General features: G+C 42.4%; 1 protein-coding gene and 1 non-coding gene across 2 annotated transcripts; both read right to left on the reverse strand.

Moving 5' to 3' along the window:
- Positions 1-992: 992 nt before the first annotated feature.
- Positions 993-1,099, reverse strand: LOC130996489 (small nucleolar RNA R71). Its single transcript, XR_009092658.1, has one exon. It is a non-coding gene; the product is annotated as a small nucleolar RNA R71 (small nucleolar RNA).
- Positions 1,100-16,484: 15,385 nt separating this feature from the next.
- LOC130994076 (uncharacterized) lies at positions 16,485-17,732 on the reverse strand. The gene is made up of 2 exons (XM_057919109.1): positions 17,378-17,732; positions 16,485-17,224 (listed from the first exon to the last, which is right to left on the reverse strand). The coding sequence occupies exons 1-2, from the start codon at positions 17,730-17,732 to the stop codon at positions 16,485-16,487; spliced, it is 1,095 nt and encodes a 364-aa protein (XP_057775092.1).
- Between the last annotated feature and the right edge of the window lie 1,431 nt (positions 17,733-19,163).

The raw sequence follows: 19,163 nt of genomic DNA on the forward strand, positions 1-19,163 counted from the left end.
AGATTTAGTTAATGAATTTACTACCCTAGGATCAGTTGTCTTTTAATATTTGATTTCTTCTACGTGTTTTGATTTATTGCTTTTTGCGTTTTAGTTTAAGTAAATCAAACCTTCATACTTTCGTTTGCCTGAATATTACTAGAGTTTAATTAGGATTACTTAGAGTGATTCATTTTAATAGTCCCTGTGGATACGATACTCGGTTACTGATTTTATGCTACAATTTCACCGTGTTAGTTGCAGTAATTTGTTGCTAATAATTTAGTGATCAACTTTTTGGCGCCGTTGCCGGGGACTATTTAGAATTTACTTTAATATTTCTGATTAGACTTAAGCATTATTTAAGGCGTTATAAGTTTTTATTTTTATTTTATTTTTAGTTTTTAAATTTCTATTTTTGTTTGTTGTCTCAGGCGTGTATGATCACGAGATCCAAAGGAAAGGAACATTTAGTACCTTTGAACTTGGAAATTGAAAAGCAGTACAAAAGAGACAACCACGAAAAGAAGAAGCAAACAATGGCAGAGCAACATAATAACATGGACCTTGAAACTCTTGTGCGAGCCGTGACACACCTTCAGAGGCAACTAGACGAAGAGAGAGAGCGCAATCGAACTCCTCCACCAGAGCCACCACTGAATCACATGTATCAGCCTCGGGTTGATCAATTTTAAGGAGGCAGTTGGGGACCAACTGTGCAGGCTAACACGTTTGAGCTGAAGCCGAGATTGATAAACATGGTGCAAGCTGAACAGTTTAGTGGAATGGCTGCTGAAAATCCGCATGCTCACATCACTCAGTTTCTAGATATCTGCGACACAATTAAGCAGAATGGAGTGCCACCAGATGCCATCAGAATGAAGATGTTTGGATTCTCTCTCAGAGACAGAGCAAATAAATGGTTCAAGAGTTTGGACAGAAGTGCTATTACTGGATGGGAGGATTTGTGTAGAGCTTTCCTGGCAAAATACTTTCCCGCTTCTAAAGCTCAGAAAATCATTGCAGAAATTTCTCACTTTTCCCAGCTAGGAGATGAGACCATTCATGATGCTTGGGAAAGATTTCGTGAGCTGCTCAGGAACTGTCCACAACATGGTTTCACGGAGGATCAGCAAATCATTCACTTTTATAATGGTTTGACTGGTCTGACAAAAAGTATGGTGGATGCTACTGCAGGTGGATGTCTTCTCCATAGAAATACAAAGGAGGCTTATCGTGTGATAGAAGAGATGGCCTCCAACAGTTATCAACGGCCGAATGACAGAAATTCTACTAGAAGAATTGCAGCTGTAAACGAGGAGAGAGATGATTTTAAGGAGAAATACGAAGCCCTACAAAAGCAGTATGAGTTGGAGAGAAAAGCACTGCTAGCCAAAATCCCTCAGCAGCCGATTTTATCCGATGTGGCACAGTCTGAAGATGCTAATTTTGTCCAGCGGCAGTACCAATTCCATAGGCCAAACTATCAGGGACATCAGGGCGGAAATCCACCGTATCATCCAAATAATAGGAATCATCCAAATTTTTCCTATTCAAATCCCAACAATGCTTTGCAGCCTCCACCTGGATTTTCTGTTTCTAGTGGGGGAATCATCAATGAGCCAAAGAGAGATTCAATGGAGGAAATGATGAAGCAAGTTTTGGTGAAGGTCACCGGGATGGAGACAAACTCGGCAAACTTGGGAACCAAAATGTTCAGCATGGAGAAAAATGTGTCAGCACTTTCTAAGCAGGTGCAGATGTTAGAAAATCAAGTTGGTCAAATGGCTAACCAAGCAGCTGCACAGCACAAGCCGGGCCACTTTCCTAGCAACACTGAAATTAATCCCAAAAATCAGTGTAATGCAATTCATCTAAGGAGTGGAACTCAATATGAAAATCATACAGAGCAGAGGAATCATTATTCCTCTGCAGAGCATCGGGATCAGCCAGAGCAGCGAGATCAGCCAGAGCAGCGGGACGTCAAGAATGGAAAGGAGAAGAATGTAGAGATTATGGAGGAGGATGACCTGGAGACGATTGTGTGCGATTCACCGCCTACTTCTAAGGCATCGTCGAAAACCTCTGATGTTAAGAAGCCTATTCCTACTCCTACGTTTCCCAGGCCAGAGTACAAGCCTGTAGCACCCTTCCCGAATAGCCTGGCAAAGCCGAAGATGGATCATAAGTTAGCCAAGTTCATGGAGATGTCAAAGCTTCACATCAACATTCCTTTACTTGATGCTTTGAGAGATATGCCAGGCTATGCCAAGTTCCTCAAGGATGCAGTCTCCAACAAGAGGAAGTTGGGGAAATATGAGACGATTAATCTTTCCGAGGAATGCAGTGCAGTACTACAAAGAAAGCTACCATTGAAGCAAAAGGATCCCGGTAGCTTTACTATCGCTTGTGTGATTGGAGGGAAGAACTTCTCCCGTGGTCTTTGTGACTTAGGGGCAAGCATCAATTTGATGCCTCTCTCTATTTTCAACCGCTTGGAGATTGGAGATATCAAGCCTACCTCGATTGCTTTGCAGATGGCAGATCGTTCCATCACATATCCCAAGGGAGTTGTGGAGGACGTTCTAGTGCAGGTGGAGCAGTTTATCTTTCTTGCAGATTTCGTAGTCTTGGACATGTGATAAACACTCATTTTGCATTATTTTTAGGAGTGTTTAAGTGTCAAAGTGCTAGAATTATGCTTGGTTATGATATCATTTGGTTTAAGTTTCATATTCTTTTGTGATATTACTTTTGGGTATGGTTTTGGTCATTTTGTTATAGGTTTGAATGTTTTGAAAGCTACATATGGATGTTGAAGATCCAAATATCAAGTTACAAGTGTTCCGGATGTGAAAATCGACGAAACGAGCTTGAAGAGCTCGAGAAAAGGAGAAAACGGAATTTCTGGCGATCAACCGGCGACCCAGCCGGCGACCGCCGGCAGAAGAGGAAAAATTGAGCAGCAGCCGGCGACCCAGCCGGCGCCCGCCGCTCAGCCCGCCGAGAAATCGGCGTGGCTGGCGATCAGGCGGCGCCCGCCGGGCGCCCGCCGCGTGAAGAGGAAAAAATGGGAAGAAACCGGCGACCGCCGGATGCCCGCCGAGGGGTCGCCGCCTGTTCGTTATTTTGAGTTTTAATTCGTTTTTAGAGTCCTTTTCGAGCCCAAACTCTATAGTTTTACCCTGATACTATATATAGGTCTTCCTTGCACCTATCTAGGGTTCCCAGCTTTAGTTTTTCAGTTCCCAACTTTCATATTTCAGTTTTATAGTTTTAGAACTTTTTAGCTTTCCAGTTTTCAAGGCTTGGATCAAGACTGAAGATTCAAGCCGCTACAATCGTTTTTCATTCGGTTTTTATACAATTTAGTTTTTATAATTGCTTTCTTTTTAATCATGTTTATGTTTTATTTTAGCATGTCTGGCTAGTTTCCTTTAGCTGATTCTAGGGTTTGTAAATAGTTGATTGAATTTATGTGATTTATTTGTTAATACCTTTGTGCCTTCCAGTTTATGATTCATAATTCCTGGTGCTTAAATTCTTGTGAATTATCTGATCAATAGTTTGCATGTTTAGCTATTCGGTTTGAGACCTAGCGGAGATAACTGTTTAGCGGATTCAGGAATGTATGATATGATTTTAACCTTGAGACCTAGCGGAGATAGGTGGATCATAGGGAGTTATTCTTAGGAGCTATTGGGAGTTAGTAGATTTTCTTGAGACCTAACGGAGATAGATAATTTACTAATCTACCATCGTTGCTGCTCTAGCGAGAGTAATTGATTAATTTAGTGATCTCTCATCATAACTGGATTAAACTGGTACATAGGATTAATGGATTTATTATGTGGATTTAGTTAATGAATTTACTACCCTAGGATCAGTTGTCTTTATTATTCAAATTTTCCTACGTGCTTTTAATTATTGTTAATTGCGTTTTAATCTTAGTTCAATATTCACCTTCATAAGCGTTTTACTTGCATATTGTGAGAGTCTGTGTAGGAGATAGATAGAGTGATTTCGTCTTACAGTCCCTGTGGATACGATATCCGATTGCTGTTTATACTACGATTACACCGTGTTAGTTGCGGTATTTTTGTTGCTAATAAAAAAAGTGATCAACTTTTTGGCGCCGTTGCCGGGGACTGATTAGAAATTTACTTTAATATTCCTGATAGGACTTAGGCATTATTTCAGGCTTTTCTTTTCTTTAATTTTTTTTTTCATGGCTCCTGATGTTTGAACTGATGTGTCCCTCAGAGTGTAGGCGTATAGTGAAAGATCTAGAAAAACTGCTCGAAGAATCGGACAGGCGTGCACAACATCAGTCTTTTTCAAAGCTGCAGGATGCGGAGGAGAAAATAGCAGCTGATGAGCCCCCTACTCCAAAGGAGGATTTTAGCATCCCTCCTATTTTTGTTGCTATAGAGCTTGTTTCTATTCCTGCTCCTCCCAGACCCGAGTGCAAGCTTGTTGCTCCATTCACCTGCTACTTGGCCAAGCCAAATACTGATGAAAAGAGGACCAAATTCATGGAGATCTCTTTGAAGCAGGATGATCCCGATAACTTTATTATTGCTTGTGCGATTGGTTGGCTTACCTTTTCAGAGGTGTTATGGGATTTAAAAGTTTATCTTCTTTTGATGCCTCTCATTGCTTTCCACCGTGTGGGGATAGGATGAGCCATGAGGTATCGTCGAGCTCTAGACGTTAAATTAAGCACTTGTTGGGAGGTAACCCAACCGTTTTCGTTGTTTTGTTTTCTTTCTTTTAGTTTCTTTTTGTTTCTTTGTTTTGTTTGGGAGTTTAGTGCAGTGTTGAGCTTAGAAGGTGCGGGAACTCGCGCTTTGTTCATACCACCACCATGGAGCATGTGTTTCTGTGAGTAGTGACACACATATCATCATCCCTCCAAACTTACTTTCGAACTTATGTTCTGTAATAAGTTTGGGGGAGGGGGGTGAGATTAGATATGTGTATCACTTTTATATTTTTGTTGGCTTTATTGTTTTATCCTGCTTGGTTGGTGGTGTGTGTTTGTGATTGTTTTTTAGTTGATTAATGCTCCATTAGATTTCTGGTGAGATGCCAATGATGATTTCTGTGAGAAAAAAAAAAATTGGAATTTGATTTTTCTTTGATGATTTGAGCATAATTCGAACTAATTTGCATAATTCTAGAGTGATTTTAACCTTGACTTTTGGACGTTGAATAAACCTGTGAGATTTTGAGTCATAACTGTTTATCATACACAGTTTATTCTTTGTTGTGAGTTTTGTCATGCATATGTAGTGATCTTCTAGAACTTGCCATGGTTTCTGTGTCGAGGTTGCTGTTGTGCCCAGGATTATGAGATGATTTTAGGCCATCTTTTGTTAGCCACATTATTATCCCAAACACTGTCCTTGAAAATTTTATCCTTTGTTATCCACTTTGAGCCTATTTAGCTTTTATTCTTTAGCCGGATGATAGGGGGTGATGAAGTATATGGGAATCTTTGTGTGGTGAATTTTCATAGTGGGTTGTGAAAAGAAGGGATGATTTTGTGTTACTATTTACTCTTATGAGCTCTAGAAAAGTGAAAAAGAAGAAAAAAAAAGAAGAAAAGAAAAAGAAAAAGAAAGAAAAAAAAAAGAAAAAAAAAGAGTGAAGTCGAGAGTATATTGAGATATTTGTTTGAAAGTCGACTTTGTGTGTTGGAAAGAAATGGAGAGCATAAAAGAGTGTTTAGTTCTATTTTGTGATGATTAAATCCCTTGAGTTGTGTTGATTATGGTGGCATAGATGGGTGGAAGATGGAATTTATTCCATGCTTGATTTGTGAAGCTATAAGGTTGGTGTTCTTGATCTATTTGAGTCACTTAGCCTATATTTCCCTACCTTAACCAATGTTCCTACATTATAACCCAAAAATAAAGACCTATTTGATCTTAGTCTTGGCACACTTTTAGCGATGGAGATTGTAGCCGATTGGCAAGCCTATGGTAAGTGATCTGCATTGCATTGAATTCGATGAGAGTATACACGTCCCATCATACACATTGAGAGTTGAGTGATACACATACATAGTGAGATTCAATTGTTTGAAATTCAAGGTTGATTTTGTTTTAAGTTGTGTTTAATTGGTGAACTTTGTGTTTACTTGTTGGAGATTTGAGAATTCTAACTTTCTACGTTTTTCTGAGGCCTCTGTGATCCAAATTTCTGCCCATTCGTGTTTATTGAGTTTATTCTTTCCATTATTCGAGGACGAACAATGATGTAAGTTTGGGGGAGTTGATAAACACTCATTTTGCATTATTTTTAGGAGTGTTTAAGTGTCAAAGTGCTAGAATTATGCTTGGTTATGATATCATTTGGTTTAAGTTTCATATTCTTTTGTGATATTACTTTTGGGTATGGTTTTGGTCATTTTGTTATAGGTTTGAATGTTTTGAAAGCTACATATGGATGTTGAAGATCCAAATATCAAGTTACAAGTGTTCCGGATGTGAAAATCGACGAAACGAGCTTGAAGAGCTCGAGAAAAGGAGAAAACGGAATTTCCGGCGATCAACCGGCGACCCAGCCGGCGACCGTCGGCAGAAGAGGAAAAATTGAGCAGCAGCCGGCGACCCAGCCGGCGCCCGCCACTCAGCCCGCCGAGAAATCGGCGTGGCTGGCGATCAGGCGGCGCCCGCCGGGCGCCCGCCGCGTGAAGAGGAAAAAATGGGAAGAAACCGGCGACTGCCGGATGCCCGCCGAGGGGTCGCCGCCTGTCCGTTATTTTGAGTTTTAATTCGTTTTTAGAGTCCTTTTCGAGCCCAAACTCTGTAGTTTTACCCTGATACTATATATAGGTCTTCCTTGCACCTATCTAGGGTTCCCAGCTTTAGTTTTTCAGTTCCCAACTTTCATATTTCAGTTTTATAGTTTTAGAACTTTTTAGCTTTCCAGTTTTCAAGGCTTGGATCAAGACTGAAGATTCAAGCCGCTACAATCGTTTTTCATTCGGTTTTTATACAATTTAGTTTTTATAATTGCTTTCTTTTTAATCATGTTTATGTTTTATTTTATCATGTCTGGCTAGTTTCCTTTAGCTGATTCTAGGGTTTGTAAATAGTTGATTGAATTTATGTGATTTATTTGTTAATACCTTTGTGCCTTCCAGTTTATGATTCATAATTCCTGGTGCTTAAATTCTTGTGAATTATCTGATCAATAGTTTGCATGTTTAGCTATTCGGTTTGAGACCTAGCGGAGATAACTGTTTAGCGGATTCAGGAATGTATGATATGATTTTAACCTTGAGACCTAGCGGAGATAGGTGGATCATAGGGAGTTATTCTTAGGAGCTATTGGGAGTTAGTAGATTTTCTTGAGACCTAACGGAGATAGATAATTTACTAATCTACGATCGTTGCTGCTCTAGCGAGAGTAATTGATTAATTTAGTGATCTCTCATCATAACTGGATTAAACTGGTACATAGGATTAATGGATTTATTATGTGGATTTAGTTAATGAATTTACTACCCTAGGATCAGTTGTCTTTATTATTCAAATTTTCCTACGTGCTTTTAATTATTGTTAATTGCGTTTTAATCTTAGTTCAATATTCACCTTCATAAGCGTTTTACTTGCATATTGTGAGAGTCTGTGTAGGAGATAGATAGAGTGATTTCCTCTTACAGTCCCTGTGGATACGATATCCGATTGCTGTTTATACTACGATTACACCGTGTTAGTTGCGGTATTTTTGTTGCTAATAAAAAAAGTGATCAACATGCCGGAGGACAAGAATACTCCATTGATCTTAGGACGTCCGTTTCTAGCTACGGGACGTGCGTTGATAGATGTGCAAGAGGGAGATCTGACTTTCCACGTCAATGATGAAAAGATGACGTTGTCCATTTATGATGCGATGAAGAAGCCAGCCGAGCCACAAATCGAGGATTGCAACTCAATTGAGTCTGTAATGGATTCCCCCGCAGCCGTGAAGGATCCTTTGGAGGAGTGCATCACACAGTCATTATACCCTTATTCCAATCTAGACGAGGCGTGTGATGAGATCCTAGATTATATTACAGAGCTGGAGGCCGTAGAGAGACACCCCATCGATCTTGTGCCTTACATGGATATTCGCAAACCTGTTAATGGGGGAAAGAAGTCGGTGGAAAAAGAATTCCCTGGGCCAGAGGAATCAGCCGGGCCAGCGGAATCGTCGCCAGCGGAATTAGCCGGGCCAGAGGAATCAAGCATGCCAGCGGAATCATCGCCAGCGGAATCAACAAGGCCAGCGGAATCAACAAGGCCAGCGGAATCATCGCCAGCGGAATCAGCCAGGCCAGAGGAATCGTCCAGGCCAGCGGAGTCGTCCAGAGCTGCAGCCGCACCCAAAATTGAGCTGAAACCACTTCCTGATCATTTGAAGTACCAATTTTTGGGTGACAATGAAACTTTTCCCGTTATTGTATCTGCCTACTTATCTCCGTTGGAGTTGGAAAAGTTGATGCGAGTTTTAAGGAAATACAAATCTGCTATAGGATGGTCTATCTCCGACATCAAAGGAATTAGTCCTTCTATTTGCATGCATCGTATCTTATTGGAGCAGGAATACAAGCCTGAGGTGCAGCCGCATCGACGTTTGAATCCGGCGATGCAAGAAGTTGTGAGAAAGGAGGTGCTTAAGTGGTTGGATGCAGGAATCATTTATGCCATCTCTGATAGTGAGTGGGTGAGCCCGACGCAAGTTGTCTCTAAGAAGGGAGGCATGACTGTGGTTAAGGATGAGAGAGATGAGCTCATAGCTACGAGGCTGGTCACAGGATGGCGCGTGTGCATTGATTACCGAGCTTTGAATGCCGCCACACGTAAGGATCACTTTCCATTGCCATTTATTGATCAGATGCTTGACCGTTTGGCAGGATATGAGTACTACTGCTTTCTGGATGGGTACTCGGGCTACAATCAAATCATGATAGCCCCGGAGGATCAGCATAAGACCGCATTACTTGTCCCTATGGCATTTTTGCTTTTAGGAGGATTTCTTTTGGTCTTTGCAACGCTCCTGCCACTTTCCAGCGCTGCATGATGGCGATTTTCCATGGGTTGATTGAAAATATCATGGAGGTATTTATGGACGATTTCTCTGTCTTTGGCTTCTCCTTTGATAATTGTTTAGACAATCTTGCTCAAGTGTTGCAGCGTTGTGAGGAGACGGCACTCGTGCTCAATTGGGAAAAGTGCCACTTCATGGTTCGTGAGGGCATTGTTTTGGGACACAAGGTCTCTGCCCAAGGTTTAGAGGTGGATCGTGCTAAGATCGTGGCCATTGAAAAGTTGCCGCCGCCTACTTCTGTGAAATCAGTGCGGAGCTTTCTTGGGCATGCAGGATTTTATAGGTGCTTCATCAAAGACTTCTCCAAGCTGTCCAAGCCACTTTGTGCTTTACTAGAGAAGGATGTGAAGTTTGTCTTCACCGATGAATGCCGCGTCTCCTTTGAGAAGTTGAAAGCCACGCTGATTTCTACACCAGTGTTGATCACGCCGGATTGGAGTGCTCCGTTTGAGTTGATGTGCGATGCTAGCGATTGGGCCGTGGGAGCTGTGTTGGGGCAAAAGAGAGACAAGTTGTTCAAGGTAATCTACTATACTAGTAAAACTTTGGATTCTGCTCAGAGGAATTACACAACCACGGAGAAGGAGCTGCTAGCTGTGGTGTATGCTTTTGATAAGTTCCGTTCTTATTTGATTGGAACTCATTCAATTGTCTACACTGATCATGCCGCCATCCACTATTTGTTCACAAAGAAGGACTCCAAGCCCCGCTTGATTCGATGGATCTTGTTGCTTCAAGAATTTGATATGGAGATTCGTGATCGAAAAGGGTGTGAGAATGTGGTAGCCGACCACTTATCTCGATTGGAGAATCCGATCGAGGGGGATGATCCGAAGATAGCCATCAATGAGTCTTTCCCCGATGAGCAGATTTGGGCTCTGTTATTTAAGGATCCTTGGTATGCAAAGTATAGCAATTACTTGGTTATTGGAGCTATTCCCGAGGGGTTGTCGCACTATCAAAAGAAGAAGTTCCTCCATGATGTCAAGTTCTATTATTGGGAGGATCCTTACCTATACCGGAGGTGCGCCGATGGCTTTATTCGGCGATGTGTTAGAGAGCATGAATGGCCAAAGATCATTGAAGAATGTCATAGCTCACCTAGTGGAGGCCACTTTACTGCCAACCGCACTGCCATGAAGGTAAATCATAGTGGATTCTATTGGCCTTCAATTTTTGCAGATTGCTATGCTTTTGTAAAGTCTTGTGATCGATGTCAACGCATGGGCAATATCACTAAGAAGGATGAGATTCCGCATAATATAATTGTTGAGGTGGAGCTGTTTGATGTTTGGGGAATTGACTTCATGGGTCCTTTCCCTACTTCTTGCGGTTTTTCCTACATATTGCTTGCTGTGGAGTATGTGTCCCGATGGGTGGAGGCGATCCCAACTACCACCAATGATTCCAAGGTAGTCATTAAATTCTTGCAAAAGAATATTTTGACTCGGTTCGGAGCACCGAGAGCGTTGCTTAGTGATGGGGGGTCGCACTTCAACAACAAGTTACTAGCAAGCGTGTTGGCAAAGTATGGAGTAAAGCACAAGGTGACGACTCCATATCATCCTCAAGCTAATGGACAAGCAGAGTTTGCGAATCGAGAGATCAAGCAGATTCTGGAGAAGAGCATCGCCAACAAGAAAGATTGGGCAAAGCACTTAGATGATGCTCTTTGGGCATATCGCACTGCCTACAAGACTCCAATTGGTATGTCTCCCTATCAACTTGTTTTTGGCAAATCCTGTCATTTACCTGTTGAGATTGAGCACAAGGCATATTGGGCGACGAGGAGAATCAATTTGGAGTTCAAGGAGGCCGGACATACAAGGCGAGATATGTTGACGGAGTTGGATGAGTGGAGGAATGAAGCTTACGAGAGTTCTCGTATCTACAAGGAAAGAGCGAAGAAATTCCATGATTTGAACATTCGCACAAAGGAATTCAAGCCGGGACATGAGGTACTCTTGTATGATTCTAAGCTTCGACTATTTCCTGGCAAGCTGCAGTCTAGATGGAGAGGTCCTTACGTGGTTCACAAGAGCAATTGGAATGGGACCTATGAGTTGCTTGCGTCGAATGGGTCTACTTTCACTGTTAATGGCCATCGCCTCAATCCATATTTCAAAGCAGAGTTGGACCGCGACGTGGAAGTGGTCAACTTCGTTGATCTGTGATTAAAGGTATCGTCAAGCTATAGACGTTAATTTTAGCACTTGTTGGGAGGTAACCCAATTATTTTTCTTTGTTTTGTTTTCTTTCCTTTTAGTTTCATTTTGTTTCTCTTTGTTTCGTTGTTTTGTTTGGGTCAGGTTTTTCTCTTCCAGTTTTCTGGTGGTCTTCATGTTCCAGCGCAGCCACTTTCTTCGCTGCACTTTCCACGCTACACTTTTCTAGAGCAGTCACTCTTTTCGCTGCCCCAACGGATTCCGCTGCCCTTTTCAGCGCAGCCATTCTCCCCTCTGTCCAAGGCCGCAAACCCACCTTTTCACCGCCTCTCACGATGCTTCAGTTTTTCAATGCCGATATATAGTGATGTTTTCTCAACTCTCCTTATTTCTTTTGTGCCCTGAGGACATGGCATGCTTTAAGTGTGGGGGAGTGGTGTTTTGTTGCTTATTTTTCTATACTTAGTTTTTGGTCTCGAATCTTGCTAGTTTGTATGAATTTGTGGAAGAGAAGATGGTTTTCAATGTGCATTTTGGGTTTGTGTTTGTATGGTGGTTATTCTTATTTTACTTTTGATATATGTTTCTTGTTTGTGCAAAGAATTATGAGTTTTGTTGCAACACTTTTGTAAGTTAGTAAAACGTGATTTGTCCGGTAGATGCTAGAAGGAGTGTTGCCATTGTGATTGCCTACGATCGTATCTTATCTATGAAATGTGAAAATGTTGGACGAATTGCCAACTTCAAAATTGCCAGCTCTAAAACATCTGGCCTGTACTAAAAACGTGATAGCTTTGAGTCTCTGCTCCTCTAGTCTAACTATGAGCATGGGAAACCACATGAAAAGACTTTGGATTACATCCAAATGGTTTTATTTCATGAATTATGGCTCAACTGTCGAAATCTCAAGCACACAAAGTGTGAAAATTGGTGATATTGATTATAAAGGCGATCACATTAGGGAATTCACTTCTAGCGGAGAATTGGGTCTGATCGAATTACTTGCATTACTCTTTTGTTGCTTCTTAAACTTTGAGTTACTTGCATGATCGAGAGATGTGTGTTGATGGTAAAGTTTTGAATTGACTTTGTGAATGTTTGAATGGAAATGAACATTGTTGAAATCAATCTCTTCCTAGGATTCATATAGATTTTGCTTGAGGACAAGCAAAAGGCTAAGTGTGGGGGAGTTGATTTATGCTTAATTTACTCTATTTTTAAGGGTTTGTGTGTGCGTATTTTAAGATAATCTTCTGGAAATTGGTGCGTTTTATGGTGTATTCTATGCTTTGCAGGAGATTTAGGCTTTCGAGATGAAAGAATGTAATTTTGGAGAATTTTGGATGAATTTGGCGTTTTCCAGGTGTTCCGGTCTCTAGAGCAGAGAAATCATCATTCCTCTGGAGAAGCCAGAGAAATCATCATTCCTCTGGAAGAGCAAGAGAAGATGCAATCGCGCGAGAAATCGAAGCTCCAGTGCAGAGGAGTCGAGGCCAGAGGAGTTGAGGCCAGAGGAGTCGAGGCCAGATGAGTCGATGCCAGAGGAGTCGAGGCCAGAGGAATCGAAGTGTCAGAGAAATCATCGTTCCTCTGGAACCAGAGGAGTCAATAGTTAGAGCAGTCAAGTGAGAAGTCCATTACAGCGGAATCAAGAATACCAGAGAAATCGCCATTCCTCTGGCGATAGTCAGAGAGATCACCATTCCGCTGGCGATACCATTCCTCTGGCGCGACCCGTTCCCCGGGTGACATCCGTTCCTCTGGCGAGAGTTGCGAGTTTGGCAAGAGTGGGAGTATTTTCCAGAGCGCGCATCCAGTTGGAGAGTTGCTTTATTTTACACGATTCTATTACCTTTAAAATTCTACTTTGCATGGCAATCAACATGGTGATCCAAGGAAATCTGAAATCTATAAATAGGTCCTATTGAAGGACCGCCGATAGACCCGAACCCTAGCATTTATATTTTTCAGTTTTATAGCTTTAGAATTTTATTGCTTTCTAGTTTTCAAGGCTTGGATCAAGATTGGAGATTCAAGCTGCTACAATTGTTCTTTTTCGGTTTTTATTGAATTCGTTTTTACAATTGTGTTCTTTTTAATTATGTTAAAGTTTTATTTTGCTATGTCTGGCTAGTTTCGTTTAGCTGATTCTAGGGTTTGTAAATAGTTGATTGAATTTATGTGATTTATTTGTTAATACCTTTGTGCCTTCCAGTTTATGATTCATGATTCCTGGTGCTTAATCTCTTGTGAATTATTTGGCCAATATTTTGCATGTCTAGCTGTTCAGTTTGAGTCTTGAATGCGATAATTGTTCAGCCGATTCAGGAATGCATGTTATAGTAGTAGCCTTGACACTTGAATGGGATAGGTGAAACTATAGGGAGCTATTCTTTGTGTACGCTTGGGAGTTAATTTATTCCTTGGAGTCTTGAATGTGAAGGGGGGTAAATTAATCTACTTTCATAGGTGTTCGTTAGAGAAGCTTGTGAATAGTTCTGTGATCTCTCATCATAACTGGATTAAACTGGTACATAGGATTAATAGATTAATTACATAGATTTAGTTAATGAATTTACTACCCTAGGATCAGTTGTCTTTTAATATTTGATTTCTTCTACGTGTTTTGATTTATTGCTTTTTGCGTTTTAGTTTAAGTAAATCAAACCTTCATACTTTCGTTTGCCTGAATATTACTAGAGTTTAATTAGGATTACTTAGAGTGATTCGTTTTAATAGTCCCTGTGGATACGATACTCGGTTACTGATTTTATGCTACAATTGCACCGTGTTAGTTGCGGTAATTTGTTGCTAATAATTTAGTGATCAATCATGCAAGTAACTCAAAGTTTAAGAAGCAACAAAACAATAATGTAAGCAATTCGATCAGACCCAATTCTCCGCTAGAAGTGAATTCCCTAATGTGATCGCCTTTATAATCAATATCACTAATTTTTCACACTTTGTGTGCTTGAGATTTCTACAGTTGAGCCATAATTCGTGAAATAAAAACCATTTGGATGTAATGCAAAGTCTTTTCACGTGGTTTCCCATGCTCATAGTTGGACTAGAGGAGCAGAGACTCAGAGCTGCTACGTTTTTAGAACAGGCCAGATGTTCAAGAGCTGGCAATTTCAGCGCTGGTTTCCAGCGTTTTTTCACAGATAAGATATGATCGTAGGCAATCATAATGACAACACTCCTTCTAGCATCTACCGGACAAATCACGTTTTACTTACTTACAATCGTGTTGCAATAAAACTCAAATTCTTTGCATAAACAAGAAACACATATCAAAAGTAAAACAAGAATAACCACCATTCAAACACAAACCCGAAATTCACATCGAAAACCATCTTCTCTTCCACAAATTCATAAAAATTAGCAAGTATCCAAGACTAAGCTAAGCATAAAGAGATCAATCTCGCCCAATTTTTGAAAATATAAGCAACAAAACACCCCCTCACACTTAAAGCATGCCATGTCCTCATGGCACAAAAGAAATAAGAAGAGTTTAGAAAACGTCCCTGATTATCGGCAATGAAAAACTGAAGCATCGTGAGAGGCGGCGAAAAGTGAGGTTTGTGGCCTTGGGCAGCGTAGAGACGGCAGCGCTTCACTAGGCAGCGCTGAATCTGGGCAGCGCTGAATCTAAAACATGAACACCAGGCATCAAAGTATCCGCATAGCAACCAAAACGTAGGAAAAACACAAAACACACAACTAAAAACAAGGAAAGAACAAGAAAAACAAAAATAAAAACAAACCAACGGTGGGTTGCCTCCCACCAAGCGCTAGAGTTAAAGTCTCCAGCTCGACTTCAGAGCTGATCTTCAGCTAGGGTTGTGCAGAGCTTGAGACTCCACCACCATCGGAGTACTCAGCCTATAGTAGGATTTCATGCGATGACCTTTGACTTTGAAACTCTCCTTCGCATTCTCCATGTACAACTCACCCGCACCAGGGTCAAACACCTCCTTTAGCAACACATCATCTTGCTTCCGAGACAGCGCTGCTGATCTGAACATTGGCCCCTCCTTTTCCTCGTCCGTGCAGGTGCTCATCAAAGCAGGCTGGATGGGCAGCGCTGGGCTCATCAGAGCTGGGCTCGTCAGAGCTGGTAAAAGATGTGCAGCGTTGGCATCCATCGTCATAGGAGGCGGAGTAGTCAGAGCTGGTTTGCTGGGCAGAGTTGGCAAAATCGTCAGGCTGGTGTCTTTAACTCTAACTTGGGTCTCTTGGGCCACACAGGTTCATCAAGAGGCAGCGGAGCTTGGGGGACTTTTTCCATCTCGTCATCTTGGCAGGTGCTCGCCAGCGCTGGCAGCCCTATCAGCCTTGTCGGCCTTGGCAGCGCTGGATGCTTTTCCATATCGGCTGATCCTGCAAAAACGTCCACACACTCTTGCTCCTGCACAAATACCGTCTCGACCAAGCCATCAATAAGATCTATAAATAAGCATTCGTTGATAAAATTTGCAGAAGGCAATGCACGACTATCATGAATAGAGAAAGACACTGACTCCCCTAATACGGTCATTTTAATATTTCCATCCTTAACATCAATCAAGGTGTTAGTGGTTGCCATAAACGGTCTTCCTAACAGTAGTGTGTGCTCTACACCATTTTTATGCACCTCCCCAATCTCAAGAACCACAAAATCAACGGGAATAATTAAACCTCCAACATTCACCAAAACATCCTCCACTATCCCACAGGGGTATCTAACGGAACTATCGGCAAGCTGCAAACACATGCGGGTGGGTTTCAAATCACCTAACTCTAATTGTTTAAAAATAGAGTAAGGCATCAAGTTAATTCCGGCACCCAAATCTAACATACCAGAGACTTCCTTACCATTTCCTAAAGCAATTTTAATCACAAAGCTACCTGGATCGCGCTGCTTTGGTGGCAAGGGCTGCTGTATGATGGAGTTTGCAATTTCCGAGACTAAAATCTTCTCATTGTCCCCGAACTTCCGCTTGTTGGAGACCAACTCCTTGAAAAACTTCACATATGCCGGGACTTTTCTGATCACGTCAAGAAGGGGCAGATTCACGTTCACCTTGGCAAGCATGTTGTAGAAGTCAGCGAACTGTTTATCCAACTTTTCATTCCTCAATCTGCTCGAAAAAGGAATTGGTGGCCGATAAGGTGTAGTAGATTTGTGTAGTTTGGCCTCTTTCTCCTTTTCCAGCTCTCCGTCCTTTGACTGTCTATGCTGCTCCGCAGGGCTGATCAGGGCTGGACTCGGCAGGGTTGAGCTCGCAGAGCAGGATTCTGCATAGCTGATTGTTGCAAAGCTGGGTTTGTCAAGGCTGGATTTGTCAAGGCTGGATTTGGCATAACGGAAGTCGGCAGAGCTGGAGTTTGTGTAACGGGATGTGGCAGAGCTGAAGTCTGCATAGCTGGGTCTGGCAGTGCTAAATTCTGCAGAGCTGGATTCGGCAACGTTGGGCTCGGCTCCCTCCTCCTGTCCAGAGCTGGATTCGGCAGAGCTGGATACTGCATAGCTGAGTTCTGCATTGCTGGATTTGACATAGCTGAATACTGCATAGCTGAGTTCTGCAGTGCTGGATTTGCCATAGCTGACGTGGCTGGAGTCTGCATAGCTGAATTCGGCAGAGCAGGATTCGGCAGAGCTGGCAGCACTGAATTCGGCAGGGCTGGCCTGGGCAGCGCTGGCACTTCCACTTTGTTATCCACCATCTTACCACTGCGCAGAACAGTGACAACTTGAGCTTGGTGAGTTTGCAAGGGCTGGCCATGGAATTTTCCGGGCTGCTGTTGTTGGATTTGATTCAAAGTACCGAAAAGTTGGCCAACAGTTGTTTCAAGCCTTTTTATGGTAGATGCTTGGGACTCTATATTCTTCTTAGTCATCTCCATATTTTGTTTACTAATCTCCATGAGAGCTTGCAAAGTATCTTCTAGCGACGTTTTCTGTGGTGGCATGGGCTGTGCACTCTGCTGCGGAGCTGATTGTTATTGTTGGTATTGCGGTCTGTACAGTTGAGATGAGCCCTGCTGCGAAGGGAAGTATTGTGGTTGCTGTTGATATCCCATTTGGGGTGGTCGCCGGAATTGATTCCCCCCAAAATTTTGATTTCCCCAACCAAAGTTTGGCTGACCTCTCCATCCACCATTGACATTTTGTTGAGCTTGATTAAAATTCTGCCCGTACGGTCTGCTCTGCACTTGATTGTAGTTTTGAAATCCTTGTGCCGCATAGATCTCAGCTTGACCCTCCGGAGTAAACTCGCCCATTCTGTGACACTCATTAGCTCCATGGCTGAAATCTCCACATATACCACAAGGCTCAACATTCTGCAGGGCTGAATTTGGCAGCGCTGCATTCTGCAGAGCTGGCATCGGCAGCGCTGCATGCTGCAGAGCTGAATTCTGCACCGGGACGGGAGGTGTGTCCACCTTTCCCATCTTCAGCTGTTGTACGTCCCACATGATTGAAGCCAATTGCTGCTGCATCTCAAATTAGTTCGTCACCGCGCTGGCTTCAACTCTTCTTCCACGGACGAACTTTTGTTGGGAGCTCTCGGCTAAAGTTTTGAAAATCCCCTTTAACTCCGTGGCTGTCTTCCGTGCTATGTTACCTCCTGCCGTGCTGTCCACCATAAATTGGGCAGTTGGCACTAACCTATCATAGAAGAATTGCATTAGCATGACATTTGGGTACTGATGTTGAGGGCATTGACGGAGCAGTTCTTGATATCTATCCCAAGCTTCGTGTAGGGGCTCATCCACTCCTTGGGCGAATTCCATTATTTGCATCCTGAGCTCCTGTGTCTTATGGTTGGGATAGTACTTGAGCATGAACTTTTCACATGCTTCTCCCCAAGTGGTGATGGAGTTCGGCGGCAGAGATAACATCCAGGTCCTTGCTCGGTCTTTAAGTGCATAGGGGAAGCACTTGAGCTTGAGTTGGTCCTCCGTGAGACTAAGCAAAGGAATTATTTGCACTTGGGTGCAAAAATCCTGAATGAATTGCAGCGCATCCTCGCTTGGGATCCCGTGGAACACCGGCAGTAAACTCGAGTCATTGGGTTTGAGATTATAGTTTCTCACTGCGGTGGGGAGTACAATTGCTGATGTGTTTGTGTCTCCAATCACAGGTTGGTGAAGTCTCCCATGTACTCCATATTTTGGGCCATCTCTTTCCTCTCCTCGTCTATATTCTGTTCTGCTTGGTCCTGTTCAGAGCTGGTTTCTTCCTTGTTCGTATTCTGCTCAGTGCTGAAATCGGCAGGGCTGGCCTGGTCTGCGCTGGAATTGGTAGGGCTGGCAGCGCTAGACTTGTCAGGGCTAGCTACCGTATCTGTGGTCTGCTCTGTACGGTCAGAGCTGGCTTCCTCCTCTACTATGGTCTGCTCTGGAATGTAAGAATCAGAATTAGAGCTGGAATTAGAACCGTCAGCTCTGTCCTCGGCGAACACTCCTCTGCAGCTAGTCTTCCTAAATATCCCTTCGCTCGAGCTATGCAACGGAGACACGAGTTTGGCTTTAAGACTACGGCGTCCCTGCATGCACAACACTAAACAAACGAATTAAACACACCGAGTTGAAGAAACGTAAAACAAAAATGAGAAAAACATAAAATTAAATAAGTAAGTAAAAACGACACAACTAAAACGCCTAAAACCTTCCCCGGCAACGGCGCCAAAATTGACTCAACTAGAAACACCTCTAGTTTGACTTGCAATAGAACAAGGACATCCTAGTGATGGTTAGTTGACCCAGTGTCATCTCTCAAGCAAGATTTTTAAGGGCTTTTAATTATGTCACACGAAAACTGTAAGCTTTGGTTATTAAACTAAAACTTGTAAAGTAAATTAACGTGAAATTAAACTTAACTAGAAACTTAATCTTAAAATTAACTAGGCAAATTAAACTATTAAACCT

Source organism: Salvia miltiorrhiza, chromosome 7 (genome assembly GCF_028751815.1).
Source record: "Salvia miltiorrhiza cultivar Shanhuang (shh) chromosome 7, IMPLAD_Smil_shh, whole genome shotgun sequence".
Classification (NCBI taxonomy): domain Eukaryota; kingdom Viridiplantae; phylum Streptophyta; class Magnoliopsida; order Lamiales; family Lamiaceae; genus Salvia; species Salvia miltiorrhiza.

Coding starts and splice junctions, on each gene's coding strand:
- LOC130994076 (XM_057919109.1), bottom strand. CDS start 17,732: ATGCAGCAGCAATTGGCTTCAATCATGTGGGACGTACAACAGCTGAAG. Junction 17,225..17,377: donor TGTCAATGGTGGATGGAGAG/GTCAGCCAAACT, acceptor AATAACAATCAG/CTCCGCAGCAGAGTGCACAG.